General features: G+C 39.4%; 2 protein-coding genes across 3 annotated transcripts in view; one reads left to right on the top strand and one right to left on the bottom strand.

Annotated features, from left to right (window-relative positions):
- The first annotated feature begins 339 nt into the window (after positions 1–339).
- On the top strand, positions 340–4,149 carry LOC310735304 (uncharacterized protein). The gene is made up of 10 exons (XM_083557946.1): positions 340–560; positions 795–841; positions 1,304–1,384; positions 1,626–1,796; positions 1,910–2,002; positions 2,163–2,333; positions 2,439–2,531; positions 2,692–2,763; positions 3,100–3,267; positions 3,366–4,149. Exons 1-10 carry the CDS (start codon positions 425–427, stop codon positions 3,450–3,452), a joined length of 1,119 nt encoding a protein of 372 aa, XP_083414072.1. The 5' UTR covers positions 340–424; the 3' UTR covers positions 3,453–4,149.
- Positions 4,150–6,700: 2,551 nt separating this feature from the next.
- Positions 6,701–18,307, bottom strand: part of tbc1d31 (TBC1 domain family, member 31) — a 23,481-nt gene continuing 11,874 nt past the window's right edge. For both annotated transcript variants that reach the window (XM_083536282.1, XM_083536283.1), the window contains 10 exons: positions 18,165–18,307; positions 16,853–17,085; positions 16,402–16,554; positions 13,605–13,740; positions 13,366–13,458; positions 12,760–12,900; positions 11,625–11,819; positions 9,064–9,220; positions 8,037–8,156; positions 6,701–7,598 (listed from right to left, as the gene is read on the bottom strand). The exon at positions 18,165–18,307 is cut by the window's right edge and continues 37 nt beyond it. In XM_083536282.1, coding sequence (XP_083392408.1) covers positions 7,453–7,598; positions 8,037–8,156; positions 9,064–9,220; positions 11,625–11,819; positions 12,760–12,900; positions 13,366–13,458; positions 13,605–13,740; positions 16,402–16,554; positions 16,853–17,085; positions 18,165–18,307 — 1,517 coding nt within the window. In that variant the 3' untranslated portion in view covers positions 6,701–7,452. The remainder of the gene's footprint in view (positions 7,599–8,036; positions 8,157–9,063; positions 9,221–11,624; positions 11,820–12,759; positions 12,901–13,365; positions 13,459–13,604; positions 13,741–16,401; positions 16,555–16,852; positions 17,086–18,164) is intronic.

The raw sequence follows: 18,307 nt of genomic DNA, 5'->3' as shown, positions 1-18,307 counted from the left end.
ACTGCTGAAGAAGTTAACAATACTATAAAAACTACAATTTAAGCATCCTTTAAATGCATTGTAGTTATTCTAGTACAATTAACTTTCAGCAGAAACAACTTTAAAAATAACATTTAAAAATAACAAATAAAAAAACTAATAACCCCCACATTTATAATTGCATTGCAAGCACAACTAATTAAATCATCCTTGAAATGTATTTTTAGATTTGTTTTGTATTTTCTTACATAAATAATGTAGATTTTATATTTTCATATCTAAAGTCTAAAAGATGATACATGTTATTTACAGTCACGTCACGTGTCTCTGTGAAGTCACATGGCGGTTCTGATTTTATAAGGATCGATCGAACTCTCGGAGGTTGCAGAAAAACGGACTTTTGCACAGGAAGGTTACGTTTTTGTAGTCGGAATCGGAAGGGACGATGGATTACACGAACGATCTCGGCCATGGCTTGGCTCGTCTTCTCCTGCAGCTCCCTCTTCTGTACACCATCATAGCTGCAACCGGCGTTTACTGCTTTGCAGACGGAGACCCCGAGGAACCAAACGCACCCGCAGGTACAACTGTGTCCAAGATCATTCTGCCCCAGAAAAGAAACTATACAGAGATACACTGCAAAGTGAAAACACTCTCATTCTGTCCAGGGATGCGTAGTAAAATCTGTGTTGCACTGGACATCAGTAAAATGTGCTGTAATAACACTTGAGCTACAGTCCATTCAGAAGTGGAAAATAAATGCCAAACATAAATAATGCTTAGTAATGATTTATGTATAATTGTTTTGCAATTAGGACCAGAGGATGACGAGATCGTAGAGGATACTGAGGACCAGGACATAGTATGTTGCTCCTAAATGTTACCCTGTAAACTACATTTACATGTAATTAATAATTAGACCTGCAGCTTAATTGTTATAGTATTCATTGCCAAGTTTTTTTCTTTTTATAGTACTCTTACTGTACTTTTAAATAGAGGGCAAATATGTACATGAAAGAAAGTTTCTTGTTAAAAAGTACTTTCCAAAATGTTATAAGTGCCACACTATGGAAATGATAGGGAATGGGAAATATCTGTACACTGGATTTTGATGTGCACTTGCACCAGAAAGGGTAGAAGCAATGCCAGCTGGTCATAATATCAGAGAGGAGTAGAACATCTCTGTCAGTAGCTTAATTATTAGACACACACACATACACATACTGGTTCTTGTTAGGTTGTATGCAAGTTTATAATACTCATTTATCTACACAGTGGGTTTCTACTAAATGGCTCTGTTCAATGGTGTGTGTTTCGGTTTTAGGAGTGTGTTACAGCGCAAATGGCTTACAGTATCCTCCAGGCGGAAAATGACGAATTGAAGAACGCACTGATTCAAAAGGAGGTAAACTTCCTTTTTCTATAACCATGTGACTTTTGTGAGCTGTGTGTATCTGTGTGTGTGTGTGTGTGTGTGTGTGTGTGTGTGTGTGTGTGTGTGTGTGTGTGTGTGTGTGTGTGCATGTTTGCTGTTTACTCATATTTTGTGGATACCCCCCCACCGCAATAAAGTTCAGGCTGTGTGTTTTATCAGAATATGTGTAAGCGTAAATAAAGCCAATAAGCCTTTGCTGTTGTATGTTCAGATCTACATGGCAGAAGCTGTGGAGAAAGAGCAAAAGGCTATGAAGTACATTGCAGCATTGGAGGCCAAAAAGTTAGAGCTGTTATGTCAAGTGAAGGCACTGCGAGAGACCGTGCAGGAAATGGGGAACCTGCTGATTAAGGAAGACTTGGAGAATGACAAGCTCTTGACTGTGAGTGAGAAACCCGCATTAAGCAGATCCTTGTGAACAATACAAGGACTTTATTTATGTTTAAGTATTAAGCACTTGAATTCGAGCACCTTTTGCCCCTGTGTGTGTTTTAGGAGTGTGAGAGAGAGCGAGAGGCTCAAAACGTCCTCCAGGCGGAGAACGACAAGTTGAAGAACACACTGATTGAGAATAGGGAGTTGCTGCAGGTAAACTTTCCTTTCCATAAATCCATGCTTGCTCTTGTACAGCAGGTTTGTGTATATGTGTGTGTGTTTAGTCACACAGCTTTTTGATATAATCAAGCGTGTTTTATCGGAATGCGTGTAGAAGTAAATCACGAACGCAAATTATTTTTTGTCTGTTCAGGTCTCCATGGCAGAAGCTGAGAAGAAACAACAAAATGCTATGGAATCCATTGCACAGCTGGAGTCTGAGAACTCAAACCTGGCGTATCAAGTAAAGACGTTGCAAGCCACAGTGCAGGAAATGGGGAGTCTGCTTTCTGAGGCAAACATTGATAATGGCAAGCTACTAAATGTGAGTGAGAAAAATGTACATAAAGCAAAAATATGGTGATTTTATTTATGTATAAGAATGAAATACTTAAATTTGAACACCTTTTGCCCCATTTGTGTGTTTTAGGAGTGTGATGAAGCACGAGAGCTTCAAAACCTCCTCCAGGTGGAAAATGACATGTTAAAGAAAGCACTGATTGAGAAAGAGGAGATACTGAAGGTAAGCTTTCCTTCCTAGAAATCCATGATTGCTATTGTGATTGCTTCTAGACGCTTTTTTTAGCGTTTACGCTAAATTGTCATTTTTGCTCGATTTTATGAATGAACTTAATAAGAATGATCATTAAGCATTGGTAAGTTTAAACTGGTGTGTGTTTTAGGAGTTTGAGCTTGAGAGGGTGGCAGAGAAAGACGAGATGAAGACTCTGGAGAACAACGAGGAGCTACAGAAGGTAAACATTTTTGTTTGACTTTTTATAAAAAGATGAGTGAAGACACTGGGAGAAACCTGCTGCACCTGCATTAAGCAGTGCCTTTAAAAATAATGTGAAGACTTTATTTCAGCTTTTATTTAGGTTTTGCCCTGTGGGCGCTCTTTAGGAGTGAGATGATATGCTTTTGTAATAATCACGACTGTTTATGTGATCTCAGAGTGTAAGGATGTGCATGTGCGATTGTTAATTCACCACAAATTACATTTGAATTGTACTCGTGTGTTTTATCAGTCAATTCTTAAAAAATGTCTAAATTCGTAAGCCTCCAATAAGCCTTCACTGTTGTATGTTCAGGTCTGCTTAATGGAATCCAAGGAGAAAAACAAAAAGGCTGTGGAATTCATTGCACAGCTGGGGGCCAAGAAGTCACACCTGACAAATCAGCTTCAGACACTGCAAGAAACCATGCAGGATTTATGTAGCCTGATCTACAATGCAAACATAGATGACCTGCTAACTAAAGTGAGGATTACGCAGTTTCTTTAGAGATAATATGGAGTCTTTATTCATTTTAAAGAATGAAACACTTGAACACCTTCTGTCCCATGTGTGTTTTCTAGGAGTGTAAGAGAGAGCAAAAACCCCACAGCAAGCTTCAGGAATCCTTCCAGGATCTTCAGAAAGGGAACGAAACCGATCCAGAATAGAAATTATTGTGATTTGTGGACGAAGGATGAAAAAAAATAAAGAATTTAATTTGAAGTAAAAAGTCAACTCAGATTAAAAGATTAAATTAATTTGTGGAATGCACATATCAGCCTTTATAATCACGTCACTCACGTCAATCACGTTCTAACTATGTAAAAGATGTAACTACCTGGCCAGCAGTAAAGTAGCATGTCATTACTGGGAGCTATTGAAATATCTTTCCTCTTAGTGAACGAGACTTCACTAAGTTAAAGTCTGATCAATTAATATAATTATAGTTACAATGGCCTGGGATAACAATTGCCACAAGTAGCTTTTCACTCATGTCCCCATCAGTCTGGAGTCAGAGTGCAGGGTCAGCCGTACAGAGCCCCTGGAGCACAGAGGGTTAAGGGCCTTGCTGAAGGCTCCAAGAGTGGCAGTTTGGCTTAATAGGCTTACTACAGCTAGGGCTTGAATACTATGGCTTGAATCCCAGTGACTGACCTTTCGATCAGTGACCCAGAGCATTAACCTCTGAGCTACCACTTCAGATGTTAAGTTTTTTAAACAATGATGGATCGTAAATGGATAATAAATTTATATCCGGGGTCACACAGAGGACTGATTCCCTTTTGTCTGTCTTCTTAAAATCACCTCAGGGATTTTTTTTCTTGCTACCATCACCATTGGCTTTCTTATTCAGGATAAATGTATAGGGACGATTTTTTAATTGAAAATCGTAATTATTTTTCTGAAAAGCTGCTTTGTGACAATATAATGTGTTGAAAGTGCTATACAAATACAACGGAATTGACCAAGACACTAATCTTGTTCAATTCCGTTGTTGTTGTATAGCACTAGCATATTTGTTGAACAAATAATTGTTAGTTAAGAATGAAAAAAATTAACGAGTGTTTAGTTTGGATGTAACTGGTACAAAAAGCAGAAGGGGAGAGCCTTGCTGTGAAGAGAATATATCTGCACACAAAGCATTATCCCAATATATATGTGTGTGTGTGTGTGTGTGTGTGTGTGTGTGTGTGTGTGTGTGTGTGTGTGTGTGTGTGTGTGTGTGTGTAATGATTGATGATCTTGACTGAGAAATGAATAAAAGTTAACTGCAAATGTAAATTTTTTTTTTTTTTTTTTTTTTTTATTTATAGGAAAATATACTAACTCTGTGGTTGTCATTTGAGATGAAAACAGTTATTAAACACCATTTTTCATGCCTCTGGCCATTTTCATTCCTATAAAAAACTGAACAATTGTCATAAGTAAACAAAATGAACAAACTGGCTGAACAGACAATGCTCTGTTGTTACTAATATCAAGTCAGCATGTGACTCATTCAGTTCTACACCCCTATTAACTACAAGAGAACGATGGGGAAACAGTGCATAGGGGGTTAATTCATAGCATAATCCGAGATGCATTAATGTGTATATTTTATAACATTTATATCCTCGTTCGCAACTATTATCACAAAACTAGACTTTACTGATGTAATTCAACGAAAGAGTCACTGATTGAATCAATGAATAGAACCAAAATATTTAAGCCACTCAAATGAATTGAGTGTCAGCATTAGCACCAATCACCATTTCCTCTGAGCACCAGGAGCCAAGATGTAGTTTTCAATAAAGCCAAGGCAGCACTTAACCCTTCCACCATTGTTAGGAATACGCAATTGTGCTAAAGGAGAACACATTATAATTTATCACATGGGAAAGACATTCAGGTTTAATACCAAATAACTCAATGCTAGATATAAAATGGATCCTCTTTGAATGTAATATAATTGAATAAGGAAAAATCATTTGAGGAGAATTTTTCCAAAGTCAGCCACATCCATGACTAAAACAGCAGGTTAATAAAAAAAAAATGTAGTTGGAAGTGAACCTTTAGATTAGGTAGCATCTCTGGATGGTGTTTCTGTCTCAGTGTGTACTGCAGTTAAAGATCTTGGTGTGATTATTGACTTTCCTTTAAGGCTCACGTGAATAACATTACCAGGATCACCTTCTTTTATCTTAGAAATATTGCTAACACTAGAAATATGATGTTACGGGTTGCAGAAAAACTTTTTCATGCTTTTGTTACATCTAGCTTAGACTACTGTAACGCTTTACGGTCTCGGTGTTCGAAGAAAATGCATAAATAAGCTTCAGTTAGTTCAGAATGCAGCACCAAAAGTAATCAGTAGGTCTAGAAAATATGACCACATCACCCCTGTTTTAATCAGTCTACATTGCTCCAAAATAAATCTCACACCGATTATAAAATACTACTACTGATGTATTAGCACTTAACGGTCTCGCACTGCAGTATCTGCGTGAACTTCTCTACCATTGCAATCTCCCACGCCTATTACAAGGTGCAGGCAATTTGTTGGTACCTCAAATAATGAAGACTACAGCAGGGGGCAGATCTTTCTTATAAAGCCCCACAGTTATGGAACATCCTTCCAATCAGTGTTTGGGACTCAGACACAGTTTCAGTGTTCAAGTCGAGGCTAAAAACATTTATTTAGTCAAATCTTTTATCAGTAGATTTTTCTTAGGTAAAGGCTCAGATCTGGAGGGATCATGGATATAGAGTGTTTGGTGAACTGGGATATTTGTATGCTGTCGTTCCCTCACTCTCACACGTTTACTCAGGTTTGTTGATGGTGGTGTGGTGGGTCGTCTCTTATCCCAGAGATCCCTCATGTCTGTGTTACCTTCTGGCTCTTCATTTAAGTTATGCTGCCATAGCGAGTCTTGCCTACTAAACAGTGTCCTGCACTTTTATGCAAACATAAGGATTCTTAATAAATCATATCTTTCCCTCCCTGTCACCTCTCTTCTTTTTCTCTCGGTTGAGTTAAACATGCTCTTGAGGCACCAGTGACCACTGTTTCTACCCCTCACCTCTCATCTCCATCACCACATTATCTGTGTAAAGCTGCTTTAAGACAATGTTCATTGTTAAAAGCGCTATACAAATAAAAATGAATTAAATCGATTCCAGATTTCATCTATATTATACATTTTCTTCCATTATTGCCATGGGGTCATTCATATTCCACTACTTTAAGCATCTCTATTTACACTGAACATTGTTCTCCATTTATTTGCAGCAAAGAAACTGCCCTTTCCTTGACAAAAATAATAACGTTCACAAAGCAGGTTTGTTAAAGCAGGCAGACCACCAAGGTAACTGGTGCTGAGAAATCTGCAGTAATAACATGCAGCAATATACAGACAATAAATTAGGAGAAAGTGCATAAAGAAAAGACCATTCCTTTATTAAACCACACAATACATTAATCCATTAGGTATCAGATCAACTACCCGAGTCTATTCTCAATTCATACAGACGCTTTATGCACATTATGAAGAGCTCTGGTTTAACATTGGCAGACATGCAACAATAGAATCCAGAATATATCCAGAACAGAACAGCACTTTTCAAAATTAATACATTTTCCTCCCAATTTAGTAGCATTTCATTTCATTGTAATTAAGAATGATACAGTGAAAATGTGAGAAAAATGTGACAAAAAGAAACACAATGGACTAAGATTGTAGTGTAAAAAGTCAAACTGAAAGGCAATTCATATTAGTTAAGATTTGAAGAAGAAAAGTTTTTCCATTCTAAATAAATTAAACTCGCACACATTTTTTTAAATTTCCTGAACAAAGTAAAAAGAGGCAGATATTGCACTCTCACCATTGCTATTTTATAGGAGGTGGTTGTAAGCTCACTGTTTCCCACTCAAACACATCTAAAACTTGTCCAACATGGACAGATTTATAAAAAAATTTATAATAATAAAATGAAGACAGGTTTTATGCAAAGACTTTATAGTAAAATTGATGGTGCTTTATGATCTGTTTAATGTGTGGACCATTTGTAAAACGTGTTGTGCAGCAGTGGCTTTATTTTAGTCTGAGCAACTGATGCAGTCACTGGATAAAGTCAGTCCCTGTCTTGATTGAATCCTGCCCAGTCACAGTCCTAGTGCTGGTGGCCTTGTCAGTGGGATTGATGGGAACTTGCTGAGTACATAGTGTAGTCTGCAGCTCTAGCTCGAGCTGCCAGCTTCTTTCGGAGCTCTCTGACTTCCTGCAGCAACTCCCTCTCCTCGTGGTCCAGCCTACCCCGAACACGCTCTAGAGAAACTACACAGAGAACACATTATTACATATGAGGATTGTTCTGATGGCAGTTCAGGTTTGTTTCTGAGTTACCAATGACCAGAGCTCTTGTCCTTGTCTTCTTCACGGATCCACCTGATTCATCCCGAAGCTCTTCCTTTTAATTAGAGACCACTCTGCTGTGCAGCTGAGGATGGTTCTGCACACTCAAGTTACTGAGCAGTGATAGTTGTAGCCACTAGCATACATGTTTATATTTTATAACGTATTAATCTCTGGAAAGCTACGTTGGGACAATGTCCATTGTTAAACATGCTATACAAATAAAACTCGATTGAAATGAAAATAAATAGTTTGTCTTGATACGATACAAACACAACCATTCACATTAACAGTGGAGTTTATTACTAATTGTGTCGTGTGTTTTAATCTCAAAAGTGTCCATATAAAATGTTCACTTACAGCATGTGGAGTTGTCTGAAGGAGACTGGTTGTTCTTGGGATCATCCTGTGGACTTTCTGACTTTTGAAAATGTTCCCGTGACGAGTACGGAGAGCGAAGCCTCCTTTTCCGCTGCAGATCTACAGAAAACAATGAATGCCACTGTAACCACTTATTCAGCAAATTGTAGTACAGTGGTACCCCGCTTATCGACCTTAATCCGTTCCTTAAAACCAGTCGAAATGCGAAAAGGTCGAAGAGCGTATGTAATTATCCCATAAAAAATAATGGAAAACCAATTAATCCGTTCCTGACCTCCACCGATACCCATTTATTAACAATTTTTGCCCTGTTTTAAGCAGTATTAATACTAAATAATACAGGTACATAAATAATACTGTATATAACTGTTATGCAGCGTAATGAGCGGAGGCAAAGCCGGAGCACAGTTCGCTGTGGTTTAACGAAAACACGGAGAGTTAAACACACACACACACGGCAGTCATAGAATCCCGACAAATGAGAAAGAGATATCCGTGGTACGCCCTGGAAGGGCAAGGTCCACGGGCGAACGCACGGGAGGAAAAAAGGTAATCCGGGGTGCGTTCTGGAAAGAAAGGAGTCTTGAAAGGAAGAAACGCATAGGAATACGTGTGACAGGGAAACCACAGCCAAACACGCACCAAACACCTTCACATACCAACAAAAACCCCAGGTGTGCATTGTTGAAGCCAGGGGCTTCAGGGAAAGCGGAGGTTTTGACAGCTGCCGAAGGGGGCGTGGCAGGTGGATTTCTGACGATAATACAGTAAAAAATATAAATTAAAAACATTACAAAAGTAACAACAACAAAAAAAAGCTCCACGTGGGTCGGGGTAAAAAAAGGTCGATAAGCGGGCATTTGGTTGTTCAGCGGGCGCAAATTTCAGTTGAAAAACTGTTCGCTAAGCGAAAAGGTCGATGTCCGAGCCGGTCGATAAGCGGGGTACCACTGTATTGTATTGTATTCAGCAAATCCGTACAAATAGACGGATAAATTAAACCCACTCAAAGACTCTGCTTGATTTCTCCTCCTCGGTGTGTTCTGATGCTGTGTTATCTCATCTAGATCCTGGGAGACGGGTGACGTCTGTTGGGTGTCTGCAGCAGGTGTTACCTGCTTTTCCTCGTTCAACATGGCCTGCTTAGCTTCCACATTATTCCACTGAAAACAAATCCGGTTACAAATGTCAGAAAAAACAAATCCACAAAGGAGGCTATTTTAAATAAACCCAGGCTGCAAACAAACATGTTTACACAGATCAGCTTAGTGAGCATGTTATAAACATTATATAAACTGGAAAAATATACTGTGTGTTTGTGTTTACACCGACCAGACATAACATTATGACATTATATCATTATGAGAGGTGAAGTGAAGAACACTGATTATCTCTTCATCTTGGCACTTGTTAGTAGGTTGGATATTTTAGGCAGCAAGTGAACATTTTGTCCTTAAAGTTGACGTGTTAGAAGCAGAAAAAATGGGCAAGCGTAAGGATTTGAGCGAGTCTGACAAGGACCAAATTAGTTTGGACATGTGCAGAGGAGAACATGGGGTACATCAGCAGGAGAATGTTGAGGATGAAGGCACCAGGAAGGAGAAAAAGAGGAAGGCCAAAGAGGCGGTTTATGGATGTGGTGAGGGAAGACATGCAGGTAAGTTGGTTTGAAAGAGGCAGACCTAAAGCTGCAATAAAATGATTTATAATTGCACGTTAATCCTTAATGAGCGAGCCAGTGGCGACTGTAAACCGGCATGAGAAAGAAACCTTGAAAGGAACCAGAGAGGGCACCCACCCTAATCTGGGTGGCACCAAATGTCCATTCATTACAATTCCATAATGTTAAGGTGTACAGTGATACAGTAGGCGATTAAATGCAGCATGTGGTCCTGTGCCACTAAAATACTACTACTGACATATAAAGCACTTAACGGTCTCGCACCGCCGTATCTGAGTGAACTTCTGTACCAGTATGATCCTCCACGCCTACTTAGATCAAAAGGTGCTGGCTATCTGTTGGTTCCTCAAATAATGAAGACTACAGCAGGGGGCAGATCTTTCTCTTATAAAACCCCACAGTTATGGAACAGCCTTCCAATTAGTGTTCGGGACTCAGACACAGTCTCAGTGTTCAAGTCGAGGTTGAAAACTTATTTATTTAGTCAAACATTTTTCTTAGGTAAAGGCTCAGATCTGGAGGGATCATGGATATAGAGTGTTTGGTGAACTGGTATATTTGTATGCTGTCGTCCCCTCACATTCACATGTTCACTCGGGTTTGTTGACGGTGGTGTGGTGGGTCGTCTCTTATCCCAGAGATCCTTCATGTCTGTGTTACCTTCTGGTTCTCCCTTTTAGTTATGCTGCCATAGCGAGTCTTGCCGGAGTCCAAACTGCACAGTGACTTTAACTCTCATGCAACAATAGGGACACTTAATAATCCATATCCGTCTCTTCCTGTCACCCCTCTTCTCTCTCTCTCTCTCTTCTCTCTCTCTCTCTCTCTCTCTCTCTCTCTCTCTCTCTCTCTCTCTCTCTCTCTCTCTCAAGGTTTCTTCCTTATGCCATCTCGGGGAGTTTTTCCTTGCCACAGTTGCTCATCAGGGACAAACATACTTACAAAGAACATATTCACTTTTAATCACCACATTATCTGTGTAAAGCTGCTTTGAGACAATGTTCATTGTTAAAAGCGCTATACAAATAAAAATGAACTGAATTGAATTGAATTGAATAGTAGACTGTTACAGTCCAAATCCTTCCACAAAGTTCTTGTGTTGCTCAGTAATTTCATGGATCTTTATCAGGGGACAAATTGGAAAGTAAATGAGGAAAAAAAAAATCCAATTCAAACTACTCTTTGGTGTGACCACTGTTTGCCTGTAAACATCAATTCTTCTTCCTGTCTGTGGTACACATGAACATGGTATTTTGAAGGAACACAACAGGTAGGTCATTCCAAACATCTCGGAGAACTAACAATCGATCTTCTGTGGAGGTAGGCTGCTATTAATAGGGTTGCAAATTTCCAGACACTTTTAATGGGAACTTCATCTGGGGAATTTTGGAAATATAAAGTTGGAAACCAGGACTTTATGGGAATTTCTAGGAATGAATTAGAAATGTGAACAAATGTATATAAAATGTATCATATACAAACATAAATATAAACATCTTGTTTGGTCAGAAGCTGCCATGCATGCAAACTAATACAGTTTTTAAAAAAATACATTTTTGATTTAATTGTTAGTATAATTGCGTCTCAGTATAGCACTAGGAAGTTTTAAACATACAATTATGTAAAATATATGTTACTGATATATGTTACTGTAAGCCATAATCATCAAAATAAAAACGCAATAAACACTTCACAAATATCAGAATGTGTGTGATAAATCTATATAATATACGAGTTTCACTTTTTATATTGGATTACTAAAATAAATCAACTTTTTAATGATAATAGATGCACCTGTATGTATATGTATATAAATTTTTTAAACTAAGGATTATAATCCCCCCTATTTCTTCTGCAGATCCAACAAAACTACAAAGACGCCTTACGTGGTTGCCCTCCACTTCCATCATCATCTGAACAAGCTGCTCCTCCTTAGCATGGGTTTCACGGCTGAGTCTGGCCAGCTGCTGTCTCTGCTTCTCCTTCTCTTCCTCTGCCAGCTTTAATCGCCTGATCACTTCGGTCTGCCATTCGGCATCCACGTCTAGTTGTTCCGCTTCCGCTAGAGACTCCTCCAGCACCTTTAACAGAGGAATGAGCTCATATTATAACACTCTCACAGCATCTCAGAATGCAAATTTATAAACATGGCATAATCCGCTGGTTCTCAAAGTGTAGGGCATGGCCCTCTAGTGGGGAATAAACACATGACAGGTGGGGGCAATGAATAGCAGGATTTATCTATTTTTATTGTGCTTCATTAATCTTCATTTATGAGTTTCTCTATTAGAAATAAAGTTCATACACGCAAAGCAACCACAAAAACAAATTAAAACAACAGCTAACACAACTAAAATAGTATTTTCTCTATTTTTGAACTTGATGCATTTGATGATTGATTTAGAATTAATAAATAAGTCATTTTTAAACTAAGTATATAATTTTTTTTGGGGGGTGATAGAGGACAGGAGGGGTTTAAAAATACACCCCTATAAAGTGGGGAATCACAAAATATTTAGAGAACCACTGAGATAATTAATCAGCCTCAATTTAAAAAAGTGTCGCTTTAATTTTAAGCTCTTTCATTGATCATTCTCTCGTTGATCATCTTGGTCACCCCTCTACAGTCTGAAAATCCTGGTGTTACTGAGCAACTCAACAACTTTGAGAATGGATTGGACTGTTATTATTAACAATAGTTTATTTCAATAGTTTAAAACTGCAGTTTGCATGAACAGTTCTGAATTTCAGCACCTATCACTGAACAGCACACCTCATCAATGATATAATTTAACTGAATGGACATTCGGTGCCACCCGGATAGGGATGGGTTCCCTTTTGAGTCTGGTTCCTCTCAAGGAAGGAGGGAGATCTTCCTAACCACGTTCATTAGTGCTAAACTTATATACATTACCATAGAAATTTCAATAATATAACCTCTTTAACTCTGTTAAGCTGCTTTGGGACAATGTCTATTGTTATAAGTGCCATATAAATAAAACTGAACGGAACTGTATGTACCCTTCTGGTTTCCTGGCCGAGATCACTGTCTTTCTGAAGGAGGTTGTGAAACGCTAAATTCTCCATCTCAGCTCTTCGTCGCTGCGCAGCCACTTCTGCTCTTACTTCTTTGCTCACACACTCGTGTTCTTTGGCCAATTGCTAGGGAAATAGACATCATCTATGTAAGTTGAAAGTATTATAACTATAATATATAATATATGTAATATATAATGGAATTATTTAAAATAAACATAACACATTTCTAGGCAGACAGTACTTTTCTAGAGATAAGAAGTTTTTTTGAATACTATTTTCTCTCAAAACCTTCAAATTGAAAAATAAAATAAAATAGAACTTCCAGAGGAATAAGACAAAGCTAGAACATATTCGACGTTTTACTAATTTTCACTTATGGCATTTATTCTGGAGTTAAACCTCGAGTTCCACCTAGGAACTAGTCCAGGCCATCAGGACAGGACTGCTGTTAGGTCAGGATTATATCAACAAATTTGATAACAAAACGATAATAATATTAATATAATATCTACAATTCGATGTTTTAGGTCGGTGTTGACGCTGTTTGTAATCGTGGTTCATCATCACCGTGCTCCGTGCTCTACTGACCTGCTCAAACAATCTCCTCTGTGCATCCAGCTCCATTTGCCTCACTTCCATATCCTGCACAGCCATAGCAGTCTCTTGGTCTTGCAATGCCACCTGAATAAAGCACACACCCACACGTTCACACAAGTACCTTAAAGCTTCTAATGCAGGAATAATAAAATGTTTATTTATTTATTTTTTTTTTTTAAAAACCTGAATGGATATTAATAGCAAAAAAAAAAAAAAAAAAAGTGGGGAACCTTTCTCTGGATTTCATCATCCAGGCGACTGAGCTCCATCTTGCGCTGATTCTGCTGGTGCTTGAGAAAACGCATCCTGGCAGCATCGAGCAGGGTGAGCTCTTTCACCTTTAACTCTCGCTTCATAGCACCCAACCTTGAGTATGAGACAAAGATTCAACTGTATGTGCATTTAAAATATATAAGTACCTGCATGCAAAAAAAAACAGCAGACATTAAAATGGCTAGATGAGTAAAAAGCACATGCCAGGTACTGAAAGCATTCTGAGAGCATAAATAAATGGATTCTCTGGTCGATTGTGACTAACGCTGAAATCTGTGGCATGAATGGCATGCGCTACAACTGAAGAAAACCTAAAAAACTGGATATCTATTATCTATATATACACTTTTTCTTCTTCTTCTTCTTCCTTCGGCTTCTCCCATTAGGGGTCTCCACAGCGGATTATCTGTCTCTACACCCCCTGTCCTCTACATTTGCCTCTTTCAAACCATCTACCTGCATGTCTTCCCTCACCACATCCATAAACCTTCTCCTTGGTCTTCCTCTTTTCCTCCTTCTTGGAGGCACCATCCTCAGCATTCTCCTACAGATATACCCCATGTCCCTCCTCTGCACATGTCCAAACCATCTAAAGCTCACCTCCCTCACCTTGTCTCCAAAATGTCCTACATGCGCTGTCCTGTCCCTCTAATAAACTTATTTCTAATCCTGTCCATCCTCATCACTCCCAATGAAAACCTCAACATCTTCAGCTCTGCTACCTCCAGCTCCACCTCCTGTCTTTTACTCAATGCCACTGTCTCTAAATCATACAACATCGCAGGTCTCACCACAGTCCTATAAACTTTCCCTTTCACTCTTGCAGATACTCTTCTATTATAAATCACTCCTGCCACTCTTTTCCACCCACTCCACCCTGCCTGCTCTCTTTTCTTCACTTCTCTAACACACTCTCCATTACTTTGCACTGTTGTCCCCAGGTACCTGAACTCCTCCACCTTCACCACCTCTTCTCCCTGTAACCGCACCACTCCACTGCCCTCCCTCTCATTCATACACATGTACTCTGTCTTACTCCTACTGCCTTTCATTCCTTTTCTCTCCACCTCCACCTCTCCAAGCTCTCAACCTGCTCCCTACTCTCACCAAAAATCACAATATCATCCGCAAACATCATAGTCCATGGAGACTCCTGTCTGACCTCGCCCGTCAACTTGTCCATCACCACTGCAAACAGGAAAGGGCTCAGAGCCGATCCTTGATGCAGTCCAACCTTCAACTTGAACGACAGACCGTTCCTACTGCACACTTCACTGCTGTCACACTGTCCTCATACATGTCCTGCACCACCCTCACATACTTCTCTGACATACCTGACTTCCCTCTACAATACCACAACTCCTTTTTTGGCACCCTGTCATACGCTTTCTCTAAATCCACTAACACACAATGCAACAACTTCTGACCTTCTCTATACTTCTCCATCAACATCCTCAAAGCAAATAATGCCATAATGACATAATGGAGCTGCTGGATGTTAGACACATGGTGCTTCTCCACCTTCTGCTTGAGGATGCCTCAATAGGGCTCAGGTCTGAAGACATACTTGGCCACTTCAGCTTCCTCAGCAAGGCAGTTGTCATCTGGGCGGTATCTTTGAGTTTGTTATTATGTTGTAAAACTGCTGTTCTGCCTAGTTTCTGAAGAGAGGGCATCATGTTCAGCTTCAGAATGACAAAGTTCATGTTGGAATCAATGTTTCCCTCAATGAACCGCAGCTCACCAGTACCAGCAGCACTCATGCAGCCCCAGACCATGATGTTACCACCACCATGCTTGCCTGTAGGCAAGAAACAATTTTCCTGGTACTCCTCACACTTTCTGGAAACCATCTGAACAAAACAAGTTTATCTTAGTCTCATCAGACCACAGGACATGGTTCCAGTAATTCATGCTTTTGGACATGTTGTCTTCAGCCAACTGTTTGCAGGCTTTCTTGTGAGCTGGCTTCAGAAGAGGCTTCCTTCTGGGACGATGGCCATGCAAACCGACTTGTTGCAGTTGCAGCGTATGGTCTGTGCGCTGACAAGCGGACCTTCTGCTTCTGTAACTTCAAATTCAATGCTAGCAGCAGTCATGAGTCTGTTTATTGAAGCCAGGAACTTATTCAATCAATCCTTGCAAACCCTGTTCCTAGTGGAACCCGTCTTGGAGAACCTCTGTATGACCCTGGCCACTGTACCGTAACTCGTTTCAGGGTGTTGCCGAGCTTCTCGTAGCCTCAGCCATCTTTGCGAAGAGCAACAATTCTAATCCTCAAATCCTCAAAGAGTCTTTGCCACGAGGTGCCATGTTGAACCTCCAGTGGTCAGTATGAGAGTGGTACTCAAAGCACCAAATTTTAACTGCTCTAATACAAGATACACAAATTTGTATGGTCGTGCCAAACAAACAAAAACATGAACATGATGAATACGACGTGTGGCTCTTTTTTAACATACTGTATATAGAGAGAGGGAGAATTACAGGATGTGTATTCATTTACACAAATTAGCTCTTTTTTTAATATAGTCAATACAAAGATACTTGTGAAGAAATTATTTAAGCCTGTATCACACAGCTAGTCTGCTAGTCAGCTAGTCTACTAATATGGATTTCATTTTGCTAGTATTTTATTTCACAGGTTTAACACCCTATGTAATCCAGTATGTGCCAGAAGTAGCCAGGGCTTTTCAGACAGATTTGATTTCAACAAAGCAAACATAAATAAAAACCAATGTCAAAAGGAGAAACCTGGTTCTCTGTTGGGCAAGTTTGCTCTCCTCCTCTTGCAGGATTCTTCTGCGTTGTTCCTCGGCTTGCTGGAGCAGCTCCTGTTGTGTGTACCAGGCTTCATCCTCAGCCTTCTGTCTCACTGCCTCAGCACGTAGCTCCTGAAGTGCCTGTCTGATTGCCCACAGACACATACATAGACACAAAGTAACTGCTATTAACACGGTTTCTATTCTAAACGCTAATAAACATCAACGTCTTTAGATAGGCAACTCAAAAATAAAGTTCAAAATAAAGCAGGATTGTGTTTCGAGTTGGGAAATGCAGTTTTGAATTACTGCCTGGCACATTTAGGCATTTTTTCATGTTTTTGTTAGTGAATAAATGCAACTCATGTTTGCAGTCTGTTCTTATTTAACACTCAGAGCATTTTATGTGAATTTGGTGGAAGAAATATTAAAAAAGATCTCACCTCTCCCTGAGATATTCCACTTCTTGCTGACGGATTCGCTCCCGTTCCTGGCACTGGTACTCCACTATGAACGTGGGATACTTGTTAAAGATTGGATACTGACCGGGTGTCAGAGGCTCAAAGTCAGCCAGCATGAAGCTCGGGTGCAGGTCCGCTGGGGTCAGCTCCATCAACCGGTACGTCTCCTTCAGCATAGCGCTCATGTCCATATTGTTGCGATGATGGAAGAAATACTGTAGAAGGGACAGGGTTTTCAAACAGACAAAGGCAATGGGATTTAGCTTGAAATTTAATTTAATACAAATCAAATAACAAATCTTACTCAGTCTCAGGATTTAACTGAACATCCAAAGAAAATACAAAAAAAAAATTTAACTGTAGATATTGAAACTATGGGAACCAACCCTGTACAAGTCAACAGGCCAAAGGTCACATGATTAGAGCATGTGGTGTAACCCTGGCAGCCCAGTTTTGGGAATTAATTAATGAGTTTGTTCAGAACAAGTGATTCTGCATGTGGCATGATCGCTGGTTCAAGCCGTGTTCAGGACTTTTTTTTGTGCAAAAGGAATTTAAAACATACAAGTGATCACTGAACCTGTAGATCCTGGTTGGGTAAACAAGGTTACATTCGAATGACAAGAACTGTGCAAATAAATGCCATTTACACTTATAATCATCACTGACAATGAATAAACAGTGGAAAATCTATATTCTTACTTTCAAACCACTTTTTTGCAGTCGGCGCAAACTCAAAGGTTTCAAAGTATCAGTTTAACATGGAGTTACTCCAAAATCCACAGCACACAGTCTGATCTCCATCTGGACTGGATTTGGACTGTAATTAATATAAACAGTCTTCTATAATAGCTTATACTACAACTGGCATGAACAAATCTGCATTACTGTAAGTGCTCATCAGAACAAAAGATAATCGAACTGCACACCTTAACAATGATAAAACTATAAGGAATGGACATTCGGTGCCACCCAGATGAGGATGTGGTTCCCTTTTGAGTCTGGTTCCTCTCACATTTTTCTTTCTCATACCATTTCAGGGAGATTTTCCCTGCCACAGTTATCACTGGCTCACTTATTAGGGCCAAACCTAGTCATTAACATAAATCAAATGTTAAAACCTATTTATCTCTGTAAAGCTGCTATAAGAAAATATCCACAGTTTAAAGCACTATACACATAAAAATGGAATTGAAACATATGTCTAATCTGTGAGAAGAATCAAGTATCGTAAAGCACAGACAATTATTATTATTTTTTTTTTTTACATATAAACAATAAAATTGAGAGATACCACAAAGTCATCCTTTTGAGTGCAAAGGAGTAACGGCGCTCTGCTGCAGGTCACGTAGGCAACCACGGACATCAGAAGGAACGAAGGGTGATTGGAGAAAACGTTATCGAACAGCTTTAACCATTCATCTCTGGTCAGCACCT

Source organism: Silurus aristotelis (assembly GCF_946808225.1).
Source record: "Silurus aristotelis genome assembly, chromosome: 1".
Lineage (NCBI taxonomy): Eukaryota > Metazoa > Chordata > Actinopteri > Siluriformes > Siluridae > Silurus > Silurus aristotelis.
This window is presented reverse-complemented; position numbering and strand designations above follow the sequence as displayed.